Source organism: Phoenix dactylifera, chromosome 5 (assembly GCF_009389715.1).
Source record: "Phoenix dactylifera cultivar Barhee BC4 chromosome 5, palm_55x_up_171113_PBpolish2nd_filt_p, whole genome shotgun sequence".
Classification (NCBI taxonomy): Eukaryota; Viridiplantae; Streptophyta; class Magnoliopsida; order Arecales; family Arecaceae; genus Phoenix; species Phoenix dactylifera.
The window spans coordinates 11799947-11814785 of NC_052396.1; the positions used below are offsets into that span (position 1 = coordinate 11799947).

General features: G+C 38.2%; 1 protein-coding gene across 5 annotated transcripts in view; it reads right to left on the reverse strand.

Annotated features, from left to right (window-relative positions):
* Positions 1-538: 538 nt before the first annotated feature.
* LOC103717728 (mitogen-activated protein kinase kinase kinase YODA-like) overlaps positions 539-14839 on the reverse strand; it is a 39707-nt gene continuing 25406 nt past the window's right edge. Inside the window, exons 12-13 of one of the 5 annotated variants that reach the window (XR_005512000.1) lie at positions 9913-10651; positions 1561-1778 (exon numbers count right to left, since the gene is read on the reverse strand). Coding sequence is in view for 3 of the 5 variants with exons in the window: in XM_008806220.4 (XP_008804442.2) it covers positions 10162-10651 (490 nt within the window). In the remaining 2 variants the exon portion in view is untranslated. Of the gene's footprint in view, positions 820-1560; positions 2011-9748; positions 10652-14839 lie in introns of those variants that run through there. The other 4 variants (XR_005511999.1, XM_039126802.1, XM_008806220.4 and 1 more) reach the window with 4 other exon arrangements.

Sequence of the window (14839 nt, forward strand, 5' to 3'; positions counted from 1 at the left end):
TTCATTGCAATCTCTAAAACTATTTTGTGGATTGGACACCATACTTCAAAAAATAGGGAGATTGAAGCTGCTGGCAGCTGGCCGACGATATGATAATCATATATCATTAGTGAGCTATTTGTAAGCAGAAGTTGCTGCTGCTGCTTTTTCTTTCAAATTGAAGCCTGAACAGGTGTTGATTCAGCAAAACGCTTTACAACATGCTTCTGGTGAGAGCTGGTGTGGGACAAGCCTGCTTTTGAATGAGCTGCCATTGACCAGTCCAACTCGCGGGGACAATGAATGCATCAGGTCTTCTGGTAGTGAAACAGTTGGTTACTCTGGAACTCTTGTAGAAAGTTTAAGCCAATCTACAATATTAATTCAGGTTAAGTACTCTTGTAAATTGCTGATAGGCTTGCCATGTTAGGTGCAGATCAGAAGCGATGGCATGGGCACATAGCCATTGTATGCCAAAACTTTGCCATGAATCTTAATTGAGGTCCATCTCTTGGCTGTGATGCTCTCCAGAAAAAATTGAAAATTGAGAAGGGCAAGGTTTAAAAGAAAGGTCCTCTCTAACCAAGCAAATCTTGTTCTGTGCTTATGTGACCTAATGGCAGCTGGAATTAGTCTATGTTTAGTAACAAATCTATTACACTACAATCATAGGCCAACAACTGGAATATCCAAACTCATGGACTTCCGATGTCACCTTTCACCATTGAATGCAAGTAAGGCGCCACTCAGATGCAATCCTCTGATTTTAAGCAGCACCCAACAACAGCTACTCCCCAATTCATGATGCAAATGTAAGAATGCGACCATAATCATGATAATCTGCAACATTTTACATCAAGTTAGACTGCATCAAAGACAACCTGTTGGAAGTTTCTAGTCTTCTCAACACATTTCCAAACATGAAATATGATTAGCCAGTTTAACAAGGAGGCTCCACACAAGCATATATCGTGACATGGAAAGCACATCATAGATTTCTTCCACAATGAACATAATAATACCATTCCTTAAGTTGATATTTCGGTGCCCCTATGACCAGCCAAATTACCCACCACAACTGCTTTTGATTGGCTAATGCAGTAACAGAGCAATAGAACAAAGCTGATCCTGTTGTTGCTTATCAATTTAGATGTTAAGCATCAAGCACCCCTAGAAGCATCTTGGAATCATTGGACCATATTTTCTATCAGTCTCATCTGAAACAGGTTATCAGAAAAAGGCCCATCAAGGCACTCCATATACCAATGCATTTAACATGATTAATTAAACACTGAAATGGGTGCATCAACAGCACACTGCAACTCCCACTCGCTCCTGGAATTCAATGTCTATTCATATACCAATGCATTTAACATGATTAATTAAACGCTGAAATGGGTGCATCACCAGCACGCTGCAACTCCCACTCGCTCCTGGAATCCAATGTCTATGACTAAATGTTATCAATGTTCTATATATAAACATGTTGGAAAAAATTAAAAAGAGATGATAGCTAACACGAAACACCAAATCATGACTGCTGGCATATCCCAGATTAAATTTATATCAGCAAGAAAAAACAGAAGAAATGCCTCAAGCAATATCTTTTGCAATTTCCAGCAAAGTGTTCATACAGCAATGATATGGCTCGAGTGCCTCAAGCAACATCTAGAAATCCATGGTGACTAAATCTGATGAGGTAAGGAATGTATCGACAACACAATTTCTCAAAGGCTCAACCATCTTTGCAGTGCAAAATCTGGTCACGGAATGAGGTTTCCCATCTTCTGTACAATGGCCTTGGACCCAAAAAATGGAGAAAAAAGAAGGTATAGAAAACAAACACAAATCCTACTATTTCCAAAAAAAATTTTCTTCCAGAATAGTTTCAAATATACAGTTTATCATCAACCATGAACTGTTGAAAATTCAATGTATGCACACTGTAAGTTTTAATATAACAATTTAATGCCATCCTCAACCAGATAATTCAACTTCGAATTCTGAGATCAGGTTAACAAGATGTCTATTCTGTGGAAAACCAGTGAGTTAAACAAGTATTAATACAAAGAAGAGCAAAAAACTATGCAGTGAGATTTATTTGCAGTCATTCCATATCCTCTATGTTGTCATGACACACCCTAAATTGTGGACGTAGACAAATTTGGTCATAAAAAAGTGAGGTGAACCAAAAAAAAGTAACGACACATGAAAATACTTATAGGTGGAGCTCCACAGAAGCACTTGCAATAGTATATCAAGCATGCCATCAAGCAGAGTTGCATAGAATTGACAGGCAAATTCTTATTCTCAAATAAAATAATGTACACTATTAAAAAAAGAAAGACTCGAATTTTAGAATATTTCAAAAAGATTGGCTGTCCCTCTCTCTTCCTCCCTTAGCCCCAGACCACTTCCCAGACATTTTTTTTTCTCTTTAATTAATCTTTCTTTTTCTTCACTTTGTTTACCATTCAAATCTCTTTAATCATATCCTTATTTAGCATGTTACCATTGTTTGGAGTTTGTGAAAAATATGAGCTGAAGAAATTGAGATGGAGGATTTTTATTAAATTTGAGCAAATTTAGAAATATTGTTGATGACTAACAGGATGCGGTTTAGGTCCTCTGAAAATGGTGGCAGATCCCCTAATATATGCTCACGAGGATTTCACTAATAATATTTCCATAAAACAAATGATTCGTACACACTTCTTTTTTGCCTCCAAATGACAGTTTTGAAATCAGGGAATATTCTTTCAAATTCCATCATGTTTTTTATGCTGAAAATGTCTACCAAATTTCCTACAATACATAAATTATCCCTTAAACCTCCTCTCAATCTAATTCTTAATAATCAGCCCACCAAGCCAAGGGCGTGCTTGGTATTACTTCTACTTCTCAAAAAGTCATTTTCAAAAAGTAGATTTGTTTAAGTACTTAAATCAAAAGTAATTTTGGTTTATTTGACATTTTTGCTAATCACATATTCATAACTACATTTTATAAATGGTCCTATCATATTTGGAAGATATGGAGCACTCTTACAAAAGGAGCCGAAGTCAGTTTTCTAGCTTCTTCTAAAAGCGATTTATTGGCTTCTGCTTCTCATTAAGTGCTTTAGAAATGATATTACCAAACATTACATTAAGAAGGTGCTGCTTTTATTTTTAAGTAACAAAAGGACTTTTTTAAAGTAACACAAAAGATGCCCTATAATTCCTCTTTTGCCAACTTTAGGTCCTGTAAACAACAATCCCTTTAAATAAGGAAACCTAATCCAACAAAAAAATGGCAAGACTTTGGGTCTTTTTTGAAGACTCGACTTAATAAAAATAAGGAAACATTTCTTCTAATTCAAATCCTATTTGTTGGAAATTATTTTTTAAAAAATAATTTAAAAAACTCAATTTGATGAAGATACAGAAAGATTGTGCATTTCTTTTTTGTAATATCCACATGACAAAAATATGGAAAGATTTCTTCCCAATCAAGTTCTATTTATTGAGAATTATGCCTAAAATATAATCATTCAATAATATCTTGCTTATAATTTCTATACAATGTAGCTTAAAATTTTATTTCTATTTTTTCCCTAAAATGTCAATTGCACTTGCCTAGTTTCTGCTATATACAGAATACATCTTAATGCTCTTCCTCTTTCTTTTATAGAAGCAATAATAGTAAGTCTACCAAGGGGGCACATATCTAATAATTTGCATAAATAATATCCTAAAACAACCTCTTTCTTAAAAATAGATCCTATCCAATGTCCAAAAGGAATCTACCATGCCTCCGACCCAAAATAGTGACATAGGGACGTGGCAACCACCGGATCATGGTATGCTGTACCAATTGGCACCGGGCGTACCGTATCCGTATCGATGGGTACCGGTATCGGTATGCCAATGTCGGTACGCCTGGCATACCGCGTACCGTACCGTACCAACACTCGGTACGCCTATACTAGTGCAGCACCAGTACGAGGTTCGGTACCGGTACGGCGAACCTTGCACCGTATACTCATAGGGCACTTCCCCCACGACAGTATGCAAGACTTCCATCATGATATTATAATAACCTAGCAGAATAAAATCAAAGCAACTAAAATCAAAATTCTAATAATTTAAAAATCCAGCTAGCAAGATACCCAGAATTTTGTTCGATAGTCTTACATCAACTATTCTTCGAACACTAATCATCATAAGAAACCTATCGTTTCCAATATTAAACTACGAAAGCAATACAAATTCTAAGCTATGTTAGTACAATCAGTTCTTGCTTCTAACTATACGCATATGGCAATACCCCATCAGCAACCTATTCTCTAAATCTGTAAGAAAAAAGCGGCTAGATATTGAGCTCAATAGCCTAGTAAGTAATGTGAGTTTTGACTAGATAAAGTGAGTAGATCCAAAGAAGGTTGAGGCTGCAATGTCATGGAGCAGACCAACTAATGTTTCTGAGATATGTAGCTTTTTGGGTATGGCAGGTTATTACAAGAGAATTATTAATGGATTCTCCCATATAGCTATACCTTTGACCTGTTTGACTTAAAAAGGGAGTCAAATATGAATGGTCTGAGGAGTGTGAGCAAAGCTCTTAAAAATTGAAGAAAAGATTGGTGACCACCCTTGTTCTTACCATACCTTCTAGTAGTGGAGGCTTACCTATTTACAATGATGCTTCTAAGAAGGGCCTTAACATGTAGCATGGCAAGAAGGTGGTTTCAGTTTCCTGCCAATTGAAATCTAAGGAACAAATTTACCCTACTTATGATCTGGAGTTAGCTGTAGTAGTTTTTACTCTTAAAGTATGAAGGCACTATCTCTGTGGTGAGTAGTGCGAGATATTCACAGATAAAATGGTGTGAAATACGTCTTCACTCATAAGGAATTAAATATGACATACAGAGGATGGAGAGAACTGTTAAAAGATTATGATTTACCGATTAATTACCACTCTGGAAGAGCTACTATTGTACTTGACACCATGAGCAGAAAGTCTGTAGGCAACTTGGCTACCTTAATCACTACTCAATGGCATACTTTGGAAGATTTAGGATAGAGTTTCGACTGCATAATTTTGAAAATTCAATTATCTAGCTTTTGAGTCCAATCTACACTGATTGAGAGAATTAAAGCTACTCAGAATAATGTTCCTCAACTACTGAAGTTCAATGTATTGGTGGAGTCAGGTGATCAGACTGAACTTCGGATATATGAGGATGGTTCTTTGAGGTTTGGGAATAGGTTTTATGTGCCAATGAATCCAAAATTAAAAAGTAAGATTTTTAAAAGAGGTGATTAAAGAGGAAATACAATACATCCTCAAGGTACTAAAATGTATAAAGATTTTGAAGTTCTTCTAGTGGATAACAGGAAAAGGAGATTGTTCAATCTGTGGCTCAATGTTTGATTTGTCAGCAAGTAAAAGATGAGCATCAGAGGCCAGCAGGACTGTTTCAACCTCTTGATATTCCAGTGTGAGTGGGAACATATTACTACTAATTTTGTATTTGGGGTTATCCAAGACTCCTAGTGCAAATGATGCAATTTGGGTGATTGTGGATAGACTAACGAAGTCTGTGCATATATTACCTATTAAAGTTGGCTTTAATCTAAAAAAGCTATTATACATAAAAGAAACTGAGGCTGCACAAAATTCATGTAACCATGGCGATAGGGACATCAGATTGTATCGCAATTTTGGAATGAGTTTGCAAAGAACCTTAGGGACTGCTAAACTTCAGTATTGCCTTCCATAGACCGATGCTCAAAAAGTACTCAAATCTTAGAGGATATGTTGAGAGCATCTATTCTTGATATGAAAGGCTCATGGGATGAACATATACCTTTGGTGGAGTTCGCTTATAATAACTGTCACCAAGCTAACATCTAGATAGCACCTTATAAACCATTACATGATAGGAAATATCGATCACCTATCTATTGCAATGATGTTGGTGAGAGAAGGACATTAGGACCCAAGATTGTACAATGAACAGTGAAGGAGATTCGATTAATCAAAGAGTGACTTCATGCAGCTCGAAACAGTAATTCTATGTGCATGGGTGGAGACAGGAACTAGAATGTCAAGTGGGTGATCATATATTTCTTAAAGTGTCTCCTACAAAGGAATTTGCGAAGTTCCTAGGTTTTTTAGTTCATTTGAGAAAATGGAAAGAATTGGTGATGTAGCTTATAGAGCTGCTTTTCCACTTAAATTAGCTAGTATACATGATATTTTCCATATTTCCATGTTGAGGAAGTATGTGCCAGACTCAAGCCATGTGGTAAAGCTTGAACCTATCTTAGAGAGAAAATGTCACATGAGGGACACCCTATACAGGTTGTGGACCATATGGCTCGAGAGTTGCGACATCATTAGTTATGTCAAAGTGCAATGGAGTCACCATTCTGAAAGCGAAACTTGGGAACTGGAGGATGAAATGAGGCGACAGTACACCAACTTTTTAAAGGCCCACATAAGACAATTTCGAGGACGGAATTATTCTAAGAGGAGGATGTGTGACCCAGCCCATCTAGGCTGGCTTGGGATCAAACCAACCCACTCAGTAGGTTAGACGCATGCTCCACACGCAATGGGATAGTGGATACTCTCAAAGGGAGCCAGGGCACTCGCAACTCCCGATGGGAGTCAGAGACCTTGAGCCATCGAAAGCTAGTGAACCCTAGCCTCCGGCTTTATATAAGTCATCCCCACCCCTATCGATAGCAACCATCGCTAGATTTCTTCCTCTAAGATATCTTGTTTGTGGCCGCAACTACACCATTGTCAATCACGACATCGAACATCACCGGCCTCTCTGATTCTCCCCTCTCCTCCTGGTAATGTGGCGTTGGCCTGGTTTTCGCCGAAATAATGACCAATAACCCACCCTTGTTTAGTTTTCTAATCTATTTTTTCTGTGAAAAAGGGCCCATCACCGGGCCCCTACCAAGCTAAGCTCTCTCATTCATTACGTTTGTGTGTCAAAGCTCCATCTCCAGCAAGATCCAACATAGCACCCTTCATCCAACCATTTCAAGCTGAGTTTTTCTTCCTTTGTCTTTGTTCCTCTTTTAATTTCTGAATGCTCCTATGGTCGTCGACGTTGCCATCATCAATTGTCGACCTTTCAGCCGTGAAGACCGCCGCGACCACTATCCTCAACCGTCTCCCTTCTCCCTCAACCTCCTCCTAGGAGAAGCCCCGACCACTTCCCCATGTTTCACCCTCACTCTTCTCTCTCTCTCTTCTCTCTCCAATTTTCTCTACCTAATTCTCTCTCATGCCTCTATGTTTCTCCAACTTGGTGGGACTCATACATACCCCAAAATCCTTACCACCTTTCTCTCTCTATGTGCCTTTGGTCGACCCTAGTAGAGAGATCCAAAAAAAGTAATGTGACTACCCTTTATGTCAGCACCCTCTCCGACCTCCGTCGAGAACCATTGTACCCCTCCTTGAACAACCCTATCATATTATCTGTACCAAAATCTGACCCTTATTTTGCAATTTGATTGGTTCGATTACCATATCAGACCAATCAGGGCCACTGGACGGTGCCACCCGGCAAGTCCTGTTCCCTTTTTCACCCCTTCAATTTTTCTACAATTGCCCGTATTTCCTTTGCAATCTTTTCTAACAATTGAACTTGACTCTATGTAGGGGTGCAATCATCTGGATAAGAAGAAATCCAACAAACGGGCATTATGCTATAGTCCTAAAATTGAGTTTTTAAGGAAAAAGTCTTAGAAATTTATTTGGATTTGTCTATGTACTAGCAAGGTAAGTAACAATTCACCTTTCCTAGATTTTTTTAATTATTTACTCTAAAAAAATATTGTTATTAAATAAATTATAAATTGATTAACATGCAATTCATGAATTTATAAACTTGTCTTTTAAGAAGGAAAGCAGAATTGTAAATTGAATAGGTTATTTTATTACCAAATATTATGCATCTATGTTGATAAATCTTGTGGATTGTGCACACTTTTTATAATTTGACATATATATAATTTAAGAATAGACTTGATACATCTTGAATTTTGGACCCTCCACCTGACTATATTTCTAGAGCCTGCTAATTCAAGCTTGCCAAAGGTATAAATATGGCATTCTACCCACTCTACAAGATATAAGTAGAGTATTCTAGCCCACTCCGCAGGGTATAAGTGCAATTCTCAAATCCGACAATAGGGTATAAATGTGGTCATAGTCAAAAAGACTGTTGAGTTGAATTATGATATCTTAAATAATTCTTGTAAATGGGAACATGGATATGAATATGAGTACGATTACTTGAAGAAACATGAATATTCTTGATTATAAAAAACTATTTATTTAAATAATGATTTTGCTTATATCCTTAGTATTAGAAAGAATATTTGTCTAAATTACTACTTAAATTATCTAGTTAAAGAAATATTACTTATTGGGCTGTTGGGCTCATTATCTAGTTTCTTCTTTCCTTACCGATTCAGAGAATTAGTCACTAATGCAGTACTATAATAGGCATGCAATTAGAAGCAAGAGCTTATTGTACCAATGTAGCTTAGAATTAGTATTACAGTTATAGTTTCATATTGGAAATATTTTATAGGTGTCTTATTCTGATGTGTTTGAGGAATAGTTGAAGACTCTCGCGAACAGAATTCTGGATACTCTTCTTGGTTGGATTTATTAATTATTAGAATTTGGATTTTAGTTGCTTTGACTTTCTTTTGCTGCATATTATGATATCATGATGGAAGCCTTGCATGCTAGTGAAGAGCGGCAGTTGCAAACTCACGATTTCAGGTTGGGACCGTGATAGAAACAATTGCTTCAATTCTAAAATTTCATATTGAATTTCTTAATAACCAAAATCTAACTTAGCCCACATCTCTCTCCCTTCTCTTTAGCTCTCTCTTTTTCTATATTTTATTTCCTCTTTAAATTGCCATCCTCAACTTCCTCTGACCTTCCCTCTCCCTCTCATTCTACACCAACAACATTCCTATTACAGTTGCTGATATGTCTGGGTCACCTTCCTCACCATTTTTTGCTCTAATACATTTTGCCCTATTTTGTTTTTCCTTTTCACCATTCAAATCTCTTTAACAGTATCCTTATTTAGTATGTCACCTTCCTTTGAATTTGGGAAGAAAATAAATGTGTCATACATAGTCCTCTTTTTCCATATTTACATAAAATCTCTTAATTCTTTCCCTCTTTACCTTCAGGAGTAACTAGAGAGGCAAGTCTACCAGTGAGGGGTCCATTTAACAATTTAAATAAACAAATATTTCAATTTAAATAAACAAATATTTGTAGATATGTCCACAACCGCTGAGTGCATGTCCAACTGGTGGAATATTTTTGTCACTTCTTTATTTTATTTTAACATTATTTTTCATTAACCATTTTTCATTCTGTTTTGTTTGTGTTTTCAGCTTATTTTATATTGTGTTTTATTGTCATTTCACCTATATTTTTATATTATACTTTTTATTGATATTATTCATTAATTTATCTTATATTTTTAATTTAGTTTTATTTAGTTTTATTTTATTTTATTTATTATCTTTCATCTGATGTGCATTGCACATGTCCATTTGCCAGAAGGAAGCCAAACTTTACCTATTCCAATAACACCTTTTTTTGGCACACTTTTAGCCCATACAAGATATTATACAATTATAAACTCGGCTTTGTGGATCACTACGAAGAGGTCTCACTAGACCACTTAACACTAACAGGCAATAATAAATGCAGCAAGTCGGTGAAAAGGAAAAAATATTTGCAAATCAATCAAACATTATTAGAAGGTCTACGACCTACTTCTGTCATTTGGTTAATTTCTATCATTCCATCCAAAAATGACAAACTTCCCACCATTGACATCATCAACTGAGAAAACAAGCAATTAGAAGAGCAACTTACCAATACAAACTTGATGCACAGTATTGTAGATACGGACTTCACACGATCATTGCTTCAGCCTTCAAATTTCCCGAAATTTATTCTATGGTTAACTTTGGGCGCTTATACAGGATTGATTTCCTACGCAAATGAAGATGATCTAAACATGCTAGAACCAAAAAAATAATCCACTAGCTCAAAAGCAAGCCAGCGCTGGCTGACCAGCCCTTAACAAAATCGGTACCATTTGTACGGCCAAGGATGGAAGAATCAGGGCATAAGGTCTAGTGATGGGTTCAGTTTTGTGGGATCTCTCAAGATCTGATGAGGCACATGATAGTCCAGTACAGACTGCCTATCATATGGGTCCCGGAGATTTCCAGGTCCTGCCCTTCCAAATTGAGCACTGAGAATGTCAGCTTCAGATGCCATCCTTTCTCGAAGAACAGGAGAGCCTTGGTGCATCCCTATAAAAAGATCAAGCTTGGGATCATGATAGGTTGTCCCACTAGTACAGAGATCATGTGGGGATCTTAACATGCCCATGAACCCCTCACGAAGGTAAGCTGACTGGTTGGGATGACTAAATGGAATGGCACCATTGCCACCCGTCAAGGGTGTGGATGAGCCTGAGGCAGTTCTAGGGCTTGATATGGGTGATGGGGACATCCTTCCATTGATATGTTTTGGAGACCTTGAATTCAGCAGAGGGCTTCCAATGGGAGAGACAGGACAAGATATGTCCCTCATATGAATATCACTGCAAGTCAGAACAATTTAAGTCAGAAACATATTGAGTTTGACTTTATCAAAACACGAGTGTTAGGTAGAATAGGAAAAGAAAACTGGATAAAGATGACATCCAAAATAGGTATGGTCATGACTCACGAGGAACCCTTTCTAATAAAACATCCAGGAATATTACAGCTCCAGTTGCAGCTTTAAAAAAATGCAGATAAAATAAACATTAATTGTACTTGCAGCATGTAGGATTCTCAGAGCCAAACTAGATATCCTGCTAACCTCAAGCTATGTTTGAACAGAAACTAGAATAATTAGTGTCGGCCTCAAGCTATGTTCTCATCTGACCAAACCTTAGACACATGTATGAGATCAAAGGATCACTTATTTTATAAAATACTAAGCTACTCATGTCAAAACTGTATAAAAAGAATTGTTCTCTATACAAAGTGACACCAGGACAATTTCAAAAAAAAAAGGTGACACGAGAGTAGGATTTGCTCAATGCCTCGAAAAACATGCTTGTACAAAAGCCAAAACATTGAAAACACTCTAAAAAAGAACAACCAAATCCACCATTCAGAATAGCAAATTAACTAATTTACACTTTCCCAGTCAGCATATATAAATATTGATGGCCAGAGAGTCATGTCCCTTAACCAAGCTAGTATTTTTGTTGATCTAACCAAACATAGACAACATATTACCTCAACTATTGCTTCAACAAGAGGCTAAAAAGAACAGCATACCCATCAATAGGGAGGGAAAAAAGGGATAAAGACAAGAAATTATAAGTCTATAGTAGATTATTCTTGTATTAAGACCCTGCTGCAAGAGAACTTTTCTGAGGGGTGTCCTTGGTTCAGTAAAAAGTATATTGAGGAGAAATCACTACTGCCAGTATTTTTGGCTTAGACAGCTTAGTTCGTCAATCAAAATGAATCAAACTGGAGTTGATTTCCTTTTACTAATTTGGATTTATGGTTAAAAAAATAACATTAATTTCACCAAGTTGCCAAAAAATTGACTGCTTTCTCATTCTTTTAGTGACTAGGGTTGTAAAACAATGCGGGGAAGAAGACTGCTAGCAATTGAATCAACAAATTGGAAAGAACAAGAACAATTAACTCATCCAAGTAGGGCTGAAAGTGGGCCAGGCTATGCCCCTACCCGAGCCCGGCCCGAAATTTCTTTTTGGGCTTCGGGCCAGGCTTAGGCCCCAAAAAAATTAGGAAAACCCAGGCTCGAGCCTAGGCCCGATCCCGGCCCCAGCCTAGGCCCGAGCCCAATTGGGTTGGGGTTCTCATGGGAAGGGGAGAGTCTTCGAAAGCTGCTGTTTTGTTGAGTTGGAGAGATGTAAAGCTTGGAGGAGCTGTTGAAGGCGTCAGCGTAGACACTGGGGAGGGGGGCGGTGGGCGAACCCGGGTTCATCGTGATGGTAAAGTGGCTCAAGGACTTGGCCCGGCCGGGGGTTGAGTTCCAGTGGCGGATGGAGGAGCCCGGCCGCCTCTACCACCCCCAACCTGGTGCCCCTATGAGCGTACTTCCAAGGTCTACAAGACTGAGATCACCGTTGAGAGTGCCCTCAAGGCCGCCGACATGGCCACCCTGACCGACCAAAAACGGCAGAGGTGGCGTGCCGTCGTCATGCAGGACGAGGTTCCGCGAGTTGAGAACCCCACGATGGAGCTCAGGAGGGACGAGATCTCACCACCACTGTCCTCGTCCAAGACTAAGACCGGCTTCATCGCCTTATTCAAGAACTCAGCCCAAGTCTTAACCGGGCTAGGTTCGGGCCTACATTCGGGCTTTAAATCGGGCCTTCTCCAAGCTCCGGCTCTGGCCGGGCTAATGATATACCCCAGCTGGCCTGAAAAATAAATGGGCTCTATAATTAAACCTGAACCCGACCCGAAATTTTTCAGGCCTAGCCCATAGCTCGGCCTGAGCCCATTTTCAGCCCTACCTCCAAGAAAATTTAAGGCAATGTTTTCAAACTAGACCAAACCGGCTGGTTGTCCCCGTAGACAACTACGAGAAAATCAGCATTTTATTATAGCCATCTGAATCACTGGTAAACCAGTGACATACTGAAACCATTTAGAATTCAAATGAACAAAAAGGATTTTCTTATATATTAAATGAAATTGGGGGACTTGGATTAGGGAAAGATTTTTATTTCTTCCATTTACAAATCTACTCTCTTCCTCAACAACTCTGGTAGCGAGCAGTTACAACAGCAGCTCTAGGGGCAAATGGCTATGGTGGCAACTCCAGCAGCAGACAAAAATGAAGAGAAGCCTTTCTCTCTCTCTATCCATCTATCTATCTATCCCCCCCCCCTCTCCCCCTCCAAAAAAAAAGAAAAAAAATCAAACACATAAGAAAAGGGTTTCCCTCCATGATAGGCCTGACGCTCAAGGACCAAGACATACAGCTCCAGTGGAAAACCTCTAGACCGCCCCCTCTCCCCCTCCAAAAAAAAAGAAAAAAAATCAAACACATAAGAAAAGGGTTTCCCTCCATGATAGGCCTGACGCTCAAGGACCAAGACATACAGCTCCAGTGGAAAACCTCTAGACCGCCCAGACTGGGTACTCACCCCCTCCCCCAACCCTCTTTCTTCTTCACCCCCTCCCCCAACCCTCTTTCTTCTTCACCCCCCCCCCCCCACCCCACCCCACCAAACTTGTACCAAGATGTGCTGCTTCTTGTTTTTTCCTCCAATTTGGATGGTTAGTAAATACTAATTAACTTAATAGATCCAATCTTTAATTCTGTTCTAATGTAAGCAGATATTATTGTTGTTGCGATTCCTAACTTTGGAAGAAATATTTCCATATCATGTGGATTTTACCCAAAAAAATAAAATCCACAATCTGTTCTAAGTTCTAACGTCAGCAGATATTACTGTGGTTGAGATTCTGTTCTAGTAACAACTCTGCATGAGATATCTGTGCCAGGTTTTGTATATTTCAAATTATTTTTAGAGTGTTACTTAGGAACTTATAAGCCTATACTAAGGCAAATATATTGGGATGTATTTTTTGTTACTACAATCAGATTTTCCTTCTCCCAAAAAAGAAAATTTTGATATATTAATGCCCATACCAAAACTAGGAAAGAATGGAGATGAAATAAGAGAACCATGTTACTTAAAATGGCCTTTTGTTTTGTGTTAAGAGATCTGAAGTTTTGAATGAGGATACCCAACTTTCTTTGGTAAAAAAACTTGCGTATTTCATGTGACCGTCTTCCTCTTGGTGGACTTGATCCAAAGTCTCCCCCTATCTCTCTCTACAGTGTCTAAGTGAGTTTGTATGTGTCACTGTGAGTGAAAATGCTTGTGCATGCACACATGTAGATGTGGTGGTTGGATCATTGTCAAATTGCACCCTGAGCCACCCTCCTCGACAAAGCCACCTTAGTGAAAAATTTCCTAGCATAATTACGAGCAAATTCTCAAGAGCAACATGGCATCTCGGATCTAATGTGACTGCATGAATTTCAACAGTTTACTGCTTGAAATAGTCATCGGCAATATTTGTTACCCACTCAGGCTCTAGTATCAGAATGTGTATTTGTTAAAACAAGTCAAAAAACCTCAGCCTCAATAATACTAATCATGTGGACAATAAGCACCACTGCCTCACCAGTAAATACCAATCCGATGCCATAAGAACTATGGTTACATAAAAAACTGGAATCAGCATTGACAATTTTAAAAATTACAGCTATCCTTGGTATTATACTACTAACGTATGCTTTCTTTATTTATCAATTTAACGCGAAATGCATTTCCATCCTTGTGGAAATTTTTATGGTTGAACCAGAATGGAATAAGAATGCACCAATTTAGTCCCATCCTAGTGATTTTGCTGATAATTCTCTTAATTGGTACTGCATTGTTCTCTTGATGTATATTAACCTTCATATACGCCATCTAATAGTCAATAACACAGCCATCCGGTGTATCGTCTGAAACAACATCCCTAAATCTCCAATTCTTTTAACAATTCTAACTAAGAACAGAAGTCCAATAAGTACCTTAAGTCAAAAAACAATTCCAAGCCCTCACAACTATTAATGTTTAAGCTGATGTCACATCGAACTTATGGAACCTCGATGTTGGTGTTGAAGGAAAACTGTTGATTTGAAGAGCTCTAGAACAAGATACTTTGATCTCAGTGCTTCGATGATTAAGGAT